The sequence below is a fragment of the Elgaria multicarinata genome, chromosome 7, assembly GCF_023053635.1.
Source record: "Elgaria multicarinata webbii isolate HBS135686 ecotype San Diego chromosome 7, rElgMul1.1.pri, whole genome shotgun sequence".
NCBI lineage: Eukaryota > Metazoa > Chordata > Lepidosauria > Squamata > Anguidae > Elgaria > Elgaria multicarinata.
The window spans coordinates 34466195-34481664 of record NC_086177.1 but is presented as its reverse complement, the minus strand read 5'-3'; the positions used below and the strand labels follow the sequence as shown (position 1 = coordinate 34481664).

At 40.6% G+C, this 15470-nt stretch overlaps 1 protein-coding gene across 1 annotated transcript in view; it reads left to right on the top strand.

Moving 5' to 3' along the window:
* The window catches only part of ELOVL2 (ELOVL fatty acid elongase 2), a 52449-nt gene extending 37824 nt beyond the window's left edge, over positions 1-14625 (top strand). Inside the window, exons 4-8 of the mRNA XM_063130364.1 lie at positions 3508-3585; positions 6768-6939; positions 8138-8262; positions 9635-9769; positions 14493-14625. Coding sequence (XP_062986434.1) covers positions 3508-3585; positions 6768-6939; positions 8138-8262; positions 9635-9769; positions 14493-14621 — 639 coding nt within the window. The 3' untranslated portion in view covers positions 14622-14625. The remainder of the gene's footprint in view (positions 1-3507; positions 3586-6767; positions 6940-8137; positions 8263-9634; positions 9770-14492) is intronic.
* Positions 14626-15470: the final 845 nt, after the last annotated feature.

Genomic DNA, 15470 nt, shown 5'->3' with positions numbered 1-15470 from the left:
TGTTTGCCCATTTCACCCTCCCAGGAGAGATTCTATTGCAATGAGTTCCTTGTTACCGCAGACAGCAAATCCCAGCATGGAGGTATAGTAGGATGGAACAAATGTGTGTGTGGGGGGGTGGAGTTTCTTGGCAGAGCTAGTGATAGGATTTCAGCTTCATCAAGCCATATTTTCCAGGCAGAACCTCAGTCTCCTTGCAAGCCTTCGTGACCTCACACCACCCTGTAAGCATGTCAGACGATATGCAGGCTGCTCTAATGACTAAGAAATCTGGGCTCCTTCAGTTTCCTGCAAATATATTTGTCAGTATGCAACCGTGACATTGCTCTTCCCATCTGCTTCATCTGTGTTCATCTGAGCACAAGCAGATACTCTCTGGATTATTCTGGCTGCAGTCATTTGACATTTCAGAATTAAAGGGGCAGTGACAGATAATGACCCATTTTATCAATTCCCTGGATTAGTGGAGTAACACTGTGGTTCCTAAAAATGGCCACAATTGCTCAGTGGCTTATTTTGACCAGCCATTAATAATCTTCTAAGTTGGAACGTCAGTGAGTATCTCTTCTAATGAGAATGGGCCCATTTCCCTTTTAACTCCTGAAACAAAAACCGTAGGGTCGGGTAGGCAACTTGGCACCCTGTGAACACCAGTTCTTAAGACACCTTTCTCAGCACCTGATGAGGTTTCCTACCAGCTAGGGCTTCTAGTTACTCCCATCTTCTTTTCCCATGAATGCCTGCCTGGGGCTCAGAGAACATTCCAGTGCTTTCATCTGCAGCGTGCCCATTTTGTGGTGGTGCCCAGGGCACTTTCCTCACATCGCCAAATGTGTCCTCAGCCTACCCTTGCCATTGGGTCTTGCAGACAATTACAACCTCATATTTTCACCTTGCCACTATTCTCTGAGCATGCAGCTTTTAAAGAACTAAATGTTTCACATTTAAATATCTGTATCTGTATAGAAAGCTATAGTTATACCTTCAACGTTGCAGGGTGCTGATGAAAGGGAAGAGAAGTGCCATTGTGGATGGTCACTTCGTTTTATTAAATTAAATGTTTCTGAAATGTCGTAGAAGCGCTTTCTCCTATTAAGCATACACAGAGCACATCTCTGAATAAGGAAAATTGCCCTGTTATTCCAAGGAGAGAGCAATTGAAAAGCTGTGCAGTGCAGGCAAATAGCCAGCACCAGGTATTACCAATGGGTAGTATCACTTACATTCAGCCTGTGCTCAGTTAGGCTTGCTATGCCATTACCTGCTGGACTTCATAAATCACACTTTTGGAATAGCAGCCAAAAAGCTGATGAAAGATAGAAATGATTATAAGCCCTTGACAACCAGTATGAAGAATGTGGTTATACCACACAGATTCCAAGAGGGTTACAGTGCTTCAAAAACTTGCTTCAGCAAATTTCGAAGGGAAAAGAGTCCCACAAACGCTTGCAAAGTTACCAATAATTAGGAATAGGTGAGAAATCTGTGGGGTTTGCATTTTTATGTGAGATTGGCCAGTTTGCACCTCCTGGAACTGAATGAAGTGTAATTTGCAGTCAGAAATCTAGGCATTTCCAAGTTTACAACAAATTTCACCAGGTTAAAAATGTGTTTAAAAACATGTGCACATTTGAAAATGTGCATGAAAAATGTGTATATTTGGGGGGGATGCACTTCTATCAGTTTTTTGTGAGTTTGTTTGTTTTTAATGGACCCCAGAATAGCTGTTTTTATAAAGATACTGTTGTTTTTATGCTTTTTATGTTTTTAAACTTTGTATATTTGCTTTTAATGTTTACTGTTTTTAACTTTTGTAAACCGCCCAGAGAGCTACGGCTATGGGGCAGTATATAAATGAAATAAATAAACAAATAAATAAATAATGCATACAAAGATGTCTGCAACTGAAAATTTCACACAAAACTGCAAACTTAGTGGTGGACAAATGAAAATCTGAACAAGATCATGCTTGGCAGATTTGCCCAACCCTTTCAATAAAACAATCTCTACATTAGGGACTTGATAAAAGTTTGTTCTAGTCATCTGAAAAGAGTAGGGGGTCACTGCAGTAGGACAAGTTCATGCTTTAGGGCTTTATAGATGAAGGGCAGTGCCCTGAATTTTGTCCAGGTGGTTTCAGCAATGTGCTCTTGAACTGGAGACAGACTCCAGCTTTTCCCAGAGAATCAAATGTAATCGGGAACAGCCATTGTTGCTTATGGTGTGGACGTCCATTGTTCCGTGTCCTACTCTTATCCATAGCCAAACAGAGTATTATTTTTTATATATAATAGTGTAGTTTTTTTGTAATAAATATATGATTGAAAAGTCCAGATCATCAGTTTAGCTCTAATCTATTCTTACTAAGTATAAGCATGTTTCATTATAAATGTGTGTAATTTTACAGCACAATCCTATGGTCCCTGCCTGGAGAGCGACCCAGAGACCTTTGTCTGTCCTAAAAACTATCACCTGTGTTTTAAAGGACTGAACATCTTCTTTTGCTTATAAGCAGAACTTAAAAAGAATATTTCTGCCTCCATCCAATAGGACAATCTGAACATGGGACAGACTTCCTTTCCTGTCCTTCTGAAACAGGTTCATACATGCAGAAAAAGGATTCTGCACCATGGGGAAATCCCTGCATACATTTGCATGCATTTAGCCCACTGTTACATGCAAGAATCTATAGCTTAGTACCACTAATTTTAGGGATTACTAAAATGCCTACCAGGAATAGTTTTAAACATGGTTGCAGTTATAGGGGGTGGGTTAAATTGAAACGGAAGTAAACATTGAAATTTCCTCCAAACACATTGATTTTTGGCAATTCAGAATGTAAATATTAGATTTTGTGTATGTGAAACAAACCAAAACCCAAAAACTTCAAGGGCAAGCGTATAGGTACGCATGCCCTTGAAGGTTTTGGTTTGTTTGGGTAGCTTCCTGCCAATTTGATAGTGGTGACATTTTTTGTTGTTTTATGATTTTGGATCTCTTTTCCCTGTTCCTTGTAATTTTAGGCCTCTTGGGTTGATTGAGTGAGCAAGGCACACTGCTACTGGAGACACCGCTTCCAGTTACTTACTTATACTAAAAATAAAAACTATTTAAGATTTTCAACATTTGAGCGGAATTTAAACTTGTTTGACGTTACATCATTCAGCCGGCACATTTTGCTTCAGCTCTATTGTGCATTGCTACAGGGGTGGCTTCTTCCCATACCTCAGTGGTAATGTTTGGAAGCCTGACTGAGTGGGGCCAATCAACTGGACAAAAAAGTAAACAATATAATAGATGGAGGCCACAGAACTGCAATGTTGCTGCCCTTGTGAAATCAGTAATGTATAAAAGAAACGTGGGCATTATTATGGATGGGAATACAAATTTATTTTATTGATATATGTGTGAGCTGAAAATTATCCACCCTTCCTTCAAAATCCATGAAATAATTAAACTACAATGGGAATTTCTAGTCAGAGTAATAAAATGTGCTTTCTTCTCCAGCTAATTCTTGCCACTTGGGAAGGAGGTTATAACTTGCAGTGTCAGAACCTAACCAGTGCGGGAGAAGCTGACATCCGGGTAAGACACAAAAAACAGGACTGAAAGATGATGGAGTCTTTCCTTAATGCCTGATTATTCTCTGTTAGGCCGCTGTCCTGGCAACAAGTCCCATTGAACTCAATGAGACTTATTTCCACACAGAACATTATAAATGTATTGTTGCGTTTATATAGCTTTTAGCCATAGAAAAATATATTCACCATATTGCTAATTATCATTTATTCTAACTTTAAAATTGCTCCACTAGGTTTCTTTAGTTTGTTTCATATTCTTTTTTCATGTAATTAGCCTTCCATTGTAGTTTTGTATATGTTTACGTGTTTTCATTTTAAAAACTTCACCAAAATTCCTAAAAATAAAGTTTTAAAAGGAAAGTTTATCACCTTCCACGGTATGCATTTTTTTTTCAAAATTAAGAAAACGTTGGTATACATTATGATTAATAATTACTATTAACATTTCAATTATTATTAACATTCCCGTACCATACAAAAGATTAAAACATTAAAAATTTACAAAAACATAAAAACACACGATAGTATACACAAAGACAACCTACATCTAAAAACAACTTTGATCCATCAGCCAAACCTATAAAACAGCCCAAAGTGATTGTGTGATGACCCTTGTGAAGTGGGCACATGATGAATCCATGCTCAAGGATTCATATAAACAGCTACTTTTACAGCTCAATAAACTGCATGATTAGGCGCGCGCACACACACACATACTGCATGGAGTTAAAGACGCTGAAAAATATGACCAGTTTTATTTTCAGCTTGGCAAGGGGATAATCCTACCTCTTTGCTAATTACAGTTGGAGCAAAACCTCAAACCTGTGAATTCTTCACAGCTTGATTTCAGTTCTAGTTCAAACTTACAGTAGTCTATTTCTTGTTTTGTAGCTATCAGCCTGAAAACTCTTCTGCTTCCTCTCTTTTTCTTAGGCTGCAATGCTATGCACACTTATGGGAGTAAGTCCCATTGAACTCAGTGGGTCTTACTTCAAGGTAGACATGTATAGATTGCACTGTTAAATTCTCTTTCCCTCTTGTATCTCATCTCACGCTACACATTACCCTTCAGCTGTCTGCATTCAACTAGGAGTCACGGTTGTCAGACTGCTGACCTGAAAGAAACTGTCTTCCAAAGTCCTGAAATTAGAGAAGTAGTTGTGTGCTTTTTAATGGGTGTGTGTGTGTGTATCTATCTGTATTTATATCTTTAGCCTTAGAGTTCTATCAGAGGCAAAGAAACTGGTGTGAAGGTATTCTTTTAAAAATGCAATTGCTGATTTCATTTCCTCTCCTCTAAACGTTCCTCTCAAAAACCTTGATGCTGAATGTACTTCAGATGATTTTACTATTGGCTAATCATTTCTGCTTTGCTCAGATTGGAGGAAAGCAAGCAGGAGTGGCAAAAGAGTCTGCAGAGGTGGAGATGGAAGGCAGACATAGCAAAGACAACGGAATTATTTGGTTTATCTTTTTTTTGCGAATCAAGTTGCTGCACTGGGCAAGTCAGGGACGAGGAGGCCAGGAGGGGATTTTTTGTTTTGGTTTTTATGGATGGAAAGTGCTACGGACTCAACCATTATACTGAAATCCTTTAGCTAAGCATGTTCTCCTGAAAGTATGTAGGGAGATAGGAGAATGCAATTGTTCAGTGACTAAGGAAAGGTGCTTTGCACACGCTCAGAGGTACTTTAACTTGTATATTCTTGGACTCAGCCTTGGTATTGAAGACAAACTTCTGAATGGAGCTCTTGTGAGTTTAAGTTGTAGGGGAAGGGTACAAAGAGTTTATCTGTAACAATAAAGGGGCAGACCTGTAGGGGGAAAGTTATGATAGAGGTAAAATAAGTGGGGGAACTACAAATATTAAAACATCAAATATAAAACCCCACTGTTGAGCAACCAGCTTAGTTTTTTCTTAAAAAACCAGAACTCTTACCTGATAAAACCCTCCAGTACCATCATTTTTGAGTAGTTTCCTCCTTGCCATACTTACTCGCATTGCATTGCAACAGGCTTATCTGGGCTGGAATGAACTTAAAAACTTGTTGGTTCTAAAGTCATACTGCTCTGCTTCTTCCCTTCTCTTAATAGGAAGCCTTTGGTTCCCCATTCCCTGTTGTTTCTCCACCCAGCAAATGGTATTCGGGGGTAAATTGCCTCTGAACATGGAAGCTCCATTTTAGCTCTCATGATGAATTTAACAGACTTCTCCTCCTCCATCAAGTGGTATAAACACAACAGGTGTCTTACATGTACTTGACTTGTCTTGTAGCCTGTGGCTTCCTCACTGATTTTGTCATTCCCTATAGCCGTCTACTTCCATGCAGTTTTAATTCCTGCCTTCTGTTTGGGGCACACGTGATTGCGTTGGTTTCGGGTGATCCCCAGCTGCTCATGTTAAAGCATATTCCATACCACAGAAATCAACCTTTAAAATATGATGCAATGCTCTTATACTGTGTAAGCCAATTTAGTCTAGCAGAACAGGTGGATAGTATAAGCAATACATAAACGATTTACTCCAGTATAAGGGGAACCTGTTTGTACTACGCCATTACTTTGGAAGTAGCGTGCATTGTATTTACTCCCACTATGTGTAGGAGTTGTTCCGTAATCAGCTGGGCCCAGGGCACACCACAATGCCTTTATTCTGCTCAACTCATTATCCATTATTAGGCTTGGATATTCTGTTGCAAAGCCCTGCATGATCTGCATAGTTCTAGTAGCTAGATTGTGACATTGACACGTAACTTAGATGTCTTGCTGAGGAAACACAATGCAACAAAAGAGAGCATAATCTAAAGGCAACAACTCTGCTTGGAAACACTGCATTGCAAACGAAGTGCAGCTCATTTTCTCTTTGGTTTTTTACTGGACCCTACCCAGCATGGCTGATAATCGGGGATGCTGGGAGTTGTAGTCCAAAACATCTGGAGTACACCAGGTTGGAGAAAGCTATCCTAGAACTTACTCACTTGGGAGTAAGCCCCAGGGAGCACAAGGGGACTTACTTCTGAGGAAACATGAGTAGAACCAGGCAGCACTCAGCTCTAGTGTTTACTTAGAGAAACTGGTTTACTTATTTATAATAAAGTATCTTAAATGTGAATTTTTGCCAGACTAAAGGATTCTTTAACATGTCGCTTCAACAAAGATATTAATTTCTCTGTCTTGTTCTTGCAGGTGGCCAAGGTATTGTGGTGGTATTACTTTTCGAAAGTCATTGAATTTGCTGACACTGCTTTCTTTGTGCTGCGGAAGAAAAACAGCCAAATTACTTTCCTTCACGTTTATCATCATGCCACCATGTTTAACATCTGGTGGTGCGTCATGAACTGGATTCCTTGTGGACAAAGTGAGTGTTTGGAGGTGTGGGGGTAAGATATAAGAAAATACTTATACCTAGGATACTTCTAGAAACGAAGGCCTGATTACCACTTCGGGAAAAGCGGAACTGGATCTTGCCTACATATACTGGAACATGGGCAAAACAGTGAGTAAGCAGTTAGACAGCCTTTCCCGACCTAGCGCCCTATAAATTCAGAACTTTGGGCAGCTCCTTTAGAGTTCTGGCTGGTTCTGACAAGAACCCAGAGTGAATTCACAGCCCCAATGAAATCGGAGCCACCAGCATCTACTGGTTGGACTGCAAGCCCCATAATTTTCAGCCAAACACCATGCTAGCTGGGAATTATGGGACTTGCAGTCCAACACATCTGGAGGGCACCAGGTTGGGGAACACTAACTTAGGTGGTTCTCTTTGAATCTGAACTAACTCCCAAGCTGCAGCAGCAGCAGTTGTTTTTACTTGCATTTGTAGCTTATTTTTGTGACTTCGATGCGCCATCTGCATGCAGAGTTTATCCCGTCATATAAAATAACTTCGCATGCATAGATCTGATCCCAATCTCTCTCCACCTCACTTCTCTCTTTGTTGAACGGACACAGAGGTTGTAAATTTTCCTGGTTTGGATCCAAAACTTAGGCATACTTAGAATAGACCCCTTGTCATGAATTGATTACATGATCCAACCCCCCTTCCCCCCTTTTAAAACTAATGAATGTTAAACACAACACTGGCCACTAAGATCAAGTGTTGCTAGTTTTACAAATGAAGACAAATTATCTGTACCATTTGTTTCAGCTGTTGAATAGATAGCCTGTGACAGGCTCTCTCCTACAAGCCTGTCACCCCCAAGTCCAGTGCCCTGGACACTTGCCTGCCCCTAAATCCAGCCTTGGGCAGTGGCTACTATCCTAGCAGCAATTGTGAGTCAAACAGGCTTCAGTATTTTCTCTTTTAAAATGATTCCCCTTTAGAATAGGTAGACAGAAATCTCTACAGGTTACAAGGAGAGAAGCAACGCAAACCCAGAGAACCATCTTTCTGTAATAGTTTCTGTCATGTTAATAAAAGCTCTGTGCTTTTGACTCTTAGAGAAACCCTAACGCTACAGTGGCTTGAAGTCTCAGTGAACTATAATAATGCTAATTCTCAGAAACAAGATCTTTGCAGTAAATGTGCAACAACATGTTTAATTCAATCACCACAGGTTTCTTTGGACCCACCTTGAACAGTTTTATCCACGTCCTCATGTACTCCTACTATGGGCTGTCCGTCATTCCATCCATGCGCAAGTATCTTTGGTGGAAGAAATACCTCACTCAGGCACAACTGGTACAATTACATCTTTGTTCGTTCCTAATAAGTCCAATTTAAAGAATAAAAATGCTAAGTAATGGGGCAAGCACTTTGAAATGAAGACGTAACTGAAGAAACAATGTCAGTTCTTATATCCTTTCTCATGAGAGCCAGTGTGGTGTAATGGCTAGAGTATTGGACTGGGAGTTGGGAGTTCCGGGTTCTAGTCCCCACTCGGCCATGGAAACCCACTGGGTGACTTTGGGCCAGTGACAGTCTCTCAGCCCAACCTACCTCACAGGGTTGTTGTTGTGAGGATAAAATGGAGAAGAGGAGGATTATGTACGTCGCCTTGAGATCCTTAATGAGGAAAAGAAGGCAAGATATAAATGCAATAAATAATAAGTATATATGGACACTTTATTGGCTAAGATGATTTTACATCTGCATTTCTAAAGATGTAAATTATTAGTATTAGGGGGCAATCCTTTGCATGTTTAGGCAGAAAAGGTCCTACTATTCCCAAGTCACTATGACTGGCTGGGGAATGCTGGGAGCTGTAGGTCTTTTTTCTGTCTAAACATGCATAGGATCATGCTCGTATAATTGCATTCCACTCATCTTCTAGAATTAGACTACAATTCCCAGCATTCCTGACCATTGGCCCTGCTCGGTAGAGCTGCTGGGAGTTGAAGTCCAAGACATTTGGCGGGCACCAGCTTGGGGAAGTCGGCTCTAAAGCAACTTCCTCTGGGGAAGGTAACATGTGGACTATCCCTGAAGTGTTCATGACCATCTTTTTGTTAGAATGTTACTCCAAGAGTGTCGACAGTGATGACTAGTCAACACTGGGCAGTATCCACCACTAGCGGGAATCTAGCACAGCAAGAAGGCAGAAGATCTTGAAGCAAACAGAAACGAGCCCAAACACGCATTTCCGGAAAAGGGTAGCTCAGCGGAGCTTGCCGAAGGGAGCTCCTCTGATCTGTCCCATTCCAGAAACAAGCCTCATCACTCATTTCTGGGGATGCATTAGGAAGCACCCAATTCCTGTTGTGCTAGTGGTGAATCCTGCTGACACAGCAGGAATGCAGCGGCAGTTTTGGAAACTGCCCATTGAAGTGACGGTGTCATGAAAACTTTTAAATAGCATTCATGTGAATCCGCCCTCAAGCTATTATTTATACTGCCTAACTTTTATATCTGACAAAACGTCTATTACAACATCCCAGGGGTAAGGGACACAGTCATTTTAACATTAAAAACCTGGCTAAAGAAATATGTCATTGCTGGCATAGGAGGATTTGCAGATAACATACAATGATCAGATGTGAGATAGAAGGTGAACTTTAACCCTGGGGTAGGCCTAATCCTGCAAACGATAAACATGATTTTTTTTCTTCAACAGATCCAGTTTTTGCTCACCATTACGCATACACTCAGCGCAGTTGTGAAACCATGTGGATTTCCATTTGGTTGCCTCATCTTCCAGTCCTCATATATGGCCACACTGGTCGTTCTGTTTGTTAATTTTTATGTTAAGGTAAGTTAAGGGGGAGGAACATTTAAAATAATGTATTATTTTTTATAACACACACACACACACACACACCATATCGAATGCTTACACGTAATGTCAGTTGTAAAGTGGGATCTTTCTTGACAGGTGATATTCCCAGTTTTAATGGAGTTAGTGGTGGTTCCCACCCTCCCCTGCTGTTAAAAAGAATACCAAGTACCGTACTAATGAACAGTTAAAGGAATCACAGTCTCACGCGTCAGCAATTCACTGCAGTGTGATAATGTTTCCTATTGAGTGTCCAATTCTGCAACGTAAGAGTCTTTGCTGCAGACTCCCTTGCCTTCTATTCCTATGAAATCTGGGGGGGGGGGAACCAAATGCGACAGCAAATTCAAACTTCACGAACACTAATAATGTACAGAAATATTGAAGCACTAGTACCCACCCATTAAAGAGTGAAGCTGAATCCAGCAACCATACAATACAGTACAAATAACTAAGCTTTAAGCAAGTAGGCAGGAGATGTAAGCAAAAGATGGTACTTCAGTGGCTGCCATCCAGTTTTGATTGCGAACCTCAGAGGAGAATGTGCATTGCCATTCACATCAAAAACAGTGGTGTCGTGGGAGCCAGGGCAACACGGCAGTGGCACTTTTTATTAGCACGGATGCTGACATCGGCCCCATTCAGAAAACACCTTAAACCATGGCTTTAACCGCAGTGGTTAAGCCAGAAAGCCAGGCTGTGTTCAGAAGACGCCTTAAACCACATCTTTAACCATAGTGAATAAAGCAAAAACCCTTATTCACCATGGTTAAAGCCATGGTTTAAGGTGTCTTCTGAACGGGCCCAATATCTGCCACCTCCTTTTGCAATTCCCTGCTCCTGATGGACATAATACTCCTAGAACTGGCTTGTTGACATGGATCAACACGGCTGCCTGCATTGTTGGCCTCTTCTTGGGGACAAGGCTATGGGGACTGTCATGATGAGCACCTGCATTTCAAAATTTACCACTACACCCCTGATCAAGAGAAGCTTCCAGCCACTTCACCTGGGCCTTGTTGAGCATCACCGTGGAGTTACATCGGCTTAATGTGTGAAAAAAGCTTCTCTGGGCAGGCCTTTCTTGGTGGTTCAGGGCCAATATATGGAATCTGGGATAAGCTTTACCAATCCGTCTGCTCTCCATGCACACAAGGGGCCAGATGGTGTCAACTTTAGTTTCAGCAGAGTCTAAGCGAAAGCTCGGGCAGCCTTCCTACATCGTTTTTCTGCACAATAAACGTGCTTTGTGAGGAATTTGTTTCACACGCTCCGCATCCCTTTTTTTCCCAAGGTTGTGCTTCTTCGGTTACAGTGATATTGCATTCTTCTAATACTCAAAAACTACACTGTTTTGTTATCTGGGACAATGCTGTTCTTCACAGCCAGTGCTATAACAAGAGCTGTGCTGTTCATTTTCCTGCTCTGCAAATCTAGTGCTGGAATGTTCAACCTACACTATTTCAAAAAAAGAAGAAGTGGCAACAAACACAGGGCAAGCTGCCTCCCCCCACTCACAATCACTTTACGAATCTTATACAAAGTTCTCCTGGGTACAGATCTACCTGTATGTTTTTTAAAGGCGGCATGAATGAACAGCAGTATGGCTAACCCCTTGTGATCTGTACGTGGGGACAGGACGTTATACTATTACAGATTTTGCAAGAATACCGTCCAAAGGATAAAATGCCATTGTTGGGATGAACTGTATTTGTTGAGATTAAAGGACTTCCCTGAAAAAACTTGCAAGGCAACAATTAAATGGGAAAAGATGCTGGTGTGGGGGACAATTGGGGGAAGAGAAGAGTTCTGAATTAATTGCTTAGCTTAGCAGTTCTTCTGTAGTTAGAAGGCATAGCCAGAATGGTTCTTCCTCTTGCTTGGTGCTTAAACTCCATGAATATGGATGAAAAGCACTTGCTAACCACTAGGAATGTTATTCTACAAGTCCAGACAACAGAATGGGAGTTAAGAATAGCCAAAATGTCACCTTGTGAATTTGTCTTACAAAGGGAACAAACACCTAGCACATTGCACTCAAAGAATTTTTACGTCAATACTAGTTTTAAATAGCTGATGTACTGGTGCAATTCAATCATTGGCCTTACTTATTTTATTTATTACATTTCTATACCGCCCAATAGCCGGAGCTCTCTGGGCGGTTCACAAAAATTAAAACCATTCAAAGTATAAAACAACAGTATAAAACCATAATATAAAATACAATATAAAAGCTCAACCAGATAAAAACAGCAGCAATGCAAAATTACAAATTTAAAACCATGTTATTTAAAATTTATAGATTGTTAAAATGTTGGGAGAATAAAAAGGTTATTTACTTATACCACTATATACTTTCCCCTAACAAAATAGCTTCCTTAAGTCATTGAATTTTAGAGTAGGAAGGGATCTTGGAGGACTTCTAGTCCAACTGCCTGCTCAATGCAGGCTCTGTAATGCAGGATAAATACAAAACTCATGATAGATGGCTGCCCAGCACATGCTTAAATGCCCCCAGCAAAGAACCCACCAGCTCCTGAAATGTTGCTTAAAACATATTGAGAAAAGTCGCCCACAATCCCCAAGGGTACCAGAAGTGATCCTGGAGGAGTACTCTCAGTTGGTGTTGGATATGGCCATACCCAGAAAGGGCATGTCACTATCTTGCAGCCTCCCTCGTATCGTGGAGGAGGATGCTCACATAGTTCTCTGGGCTATCCTGGGGAATTGTGGCATGCATTCTCCGTCCATGCAGGAGAGGAGCCCAATGTGCCGCTTCTGGAACGTAAGAGCCAAACCAAGGTTCCATCTCGTCCAGCATTCTGTTCACACAGTTGCCAACCACTATGAGGAAACCCACAAGAGGACATGAATACAATAGCACCCTCCCACTAATGTTCCACAGCAACTGATGTACATAGGGATATCGCCTCTGATACTAGACTAGTAGCCATTGATAGCCTTCTCCATGAATTTGTCTAATCCCCCTTTAAAGCGATCCAAATTGGTGGCCATCCCTACATCTTGTGGAAGTGAATACCATACTTTCAACTATACACTGCATGAAAAAGTAGTTCCTTTTATCTGTCCTGAATCTCCCGTCAATCAGCTTCATGGGATGACATACAGTATCCCCTATGTGCCATGTGCACCTCAGCGACCTGTGCATCACCAGAGGGTTGTCGGGTTCACATGGGGTCATCACTCCATCCCATCGTTCAACAACTGATGGCTGGGTACGGCTGTACAGGACACCAGAAGACCAAATGGGAGTGAAGAAACTGAGACAATACTTCGTTTGAGCTGGCTCCCTCCAGTATGAGGATTCCATTTCAGGAGTATGCATGTAGTGATCACTTGAGCCCAACTCCTCTCCCTTGTTCATTATGGGACTTTGCTTCAGCGTAGCTCCAGACTGCCTGGATTGGAGTTTGCATTCAAACATTTGCAGAGGCTTTCTGCATACTTCTGTGATAAGGGGTAAAGATTTCTGCTCTGGCTGACAGAAGTTATGGCTTGGAGTTAAGCTTGAAGCTTTCTATTTTTCCTCTTTAAAAACTGCATTAAAATGTAATACTAAGAGAAGCAGGTTACAGGATAGTAGTGCTGTTTCAACCACATGTCTGCTTTTTCTGGAACCTCATGTTCAGGCTCCTATTCTTAAAATTACTGTTCTTCTAACGCCCAATCAGTCGTTTAATTTATGCATTTGTTTTTCCAGATATGACTTAACTTTTACTGTTATCTTATAAGTATGTCAGCTTCTATAAACATTTACATTCCTTAACAGAAAGAACTGACTATTAACTGATAAGCAAAACTTTAAATACACCTTTGACCTTGAATGATTGATTTACCATCCAACAAAACTTCAGATAAACCTTTGACCTTGCCCATTAATATTATCCCTCAAATAACCCTTTTACCTGAATGATAAGGCTTTAACTGAACATGTGTCGTTTGCTTATAGAAATTATGCATTAGGTTTATATAAATTACCCAGAATTATGAACTTCCTTTGTGCCTTCTCTTAATAGAGTCACTACTTTTTACTTATTTACTCTCCCAAATTTGTAATAGTGGGGTGAATCCAGACTTAGTCACACTTTGAGTAGACCATTGAAATCAATGACATTTAAATTAGTCATGACTAACTTGCCCCATTGATTTCAATGTCTACTCTAAGCATGACTAAGTCTGAATCCAACGCTAGATCTTAAAACATTTTCACTTGGCAATAACTTGTGAATAACTTGTGAAAGGTGGATTAGCCATTTGTCAAATAAAATTACTCAGCCCCTCCAAAAATGCCTGCTACATCAGCAATACCCTCAAAAACTATGTCACATCCACTGCCCTCCTCCCCTAATAAAATCTAAAGGGGATGTGTCTGAGTAGAGAAATAGCACTACTGCTGCTTCTCCGCTTCAAATTATTCCGGAAAGCAGCTTTTGCCCTGTGACGTTCCATACATGACACAAACAAACTCTACAGATACCTTGGGAATAAGGTTTGCTAAAAAAAAATGCACAGATGGCTCTGACACTTATAAGAAAATAGTTAATATGTGACAATGCTCTGTCTGTTTAACACCGAAGGCAAACTCTGGATAGAACTAAAGCCTTCAAAGCCACTTAAGGGAAGCACAATCCTAACTTTGTTTTCTACTTTGTTTTCTACTGTGTTTTTCTCCCTCCAGACGTATCGGAAAAGACCTCCAAGAACTGATGTGAAAGAGGTCCCTCTGATGACAGAACTCAAGAACGGGTTCCATAAAGACTACCTAACAGCAGCTAATGGTGCTTTGAACAATAAAAAAGCACAATAAGTAGTATATTTTAATATTACATTGTAGTGTACAAAATCCTCCCCACACCATATTTTTTTCTAAACAAGAAAAAGAAAGAAAAAGACTGAGTTGACCAAGTAACTGTACACAGCTGTTTTAGTAGAAGCTTAGACTAAGTTTGGTTATATCTACCAGTTCTTCTACTCCCTGTTTAACTCAACATTGACTACTTTTTAACAATATAACATTCTTTTTAATATTTTGATAAACGTCATCAAAATGGTGAGGGCAGTTCTTTTTTTCTTCTTCACTCCGCCAAAACAAAACCACGTTCTGCCATTTTTAACATGGGCTTGGTAGTTGTTCCTTGGGACAATGAAGGTGTATGGGCATTCTTTGAATGGAATCCTGACTTTTGAAAAAATGGTTTCAGATTATTAGTTGTGCTGATACGCAGAGCTTTTCTACACGAGGCTGTTAATCCGCCATGTCTACATTCGGTTTCACTGCAGAATTAAGATCAGAGCACCTCATGAAGAACGTTTCCTTTCCTTTTCTGCCACATAAACTCTGGGTGGCATTGTGGTATAGCGGAATAGCACAAATATGTAAGTGAAAAAAGTATATATGTTTTTCTTGCTGTAAATATTGCATTATTTCTGCTCTAAAAAAAACCTCACCAAAAGTGCTGTTTAAAAACAGAAGCGAAGCTGGAGGGTCATGACATCATCTAAAGAACCCATAAACATCTATGAGTAGGGAATGATGAGAGCACCATAAATGCCTCGTGTAGAAAAGCTTGCAGTGTCATCTCTACGCTGGAAAAATTGTGCTTTTTATTATGTTTGCGTGGTGATGCAAACTCCCCCCCCCTTCTCTGGTTCTATG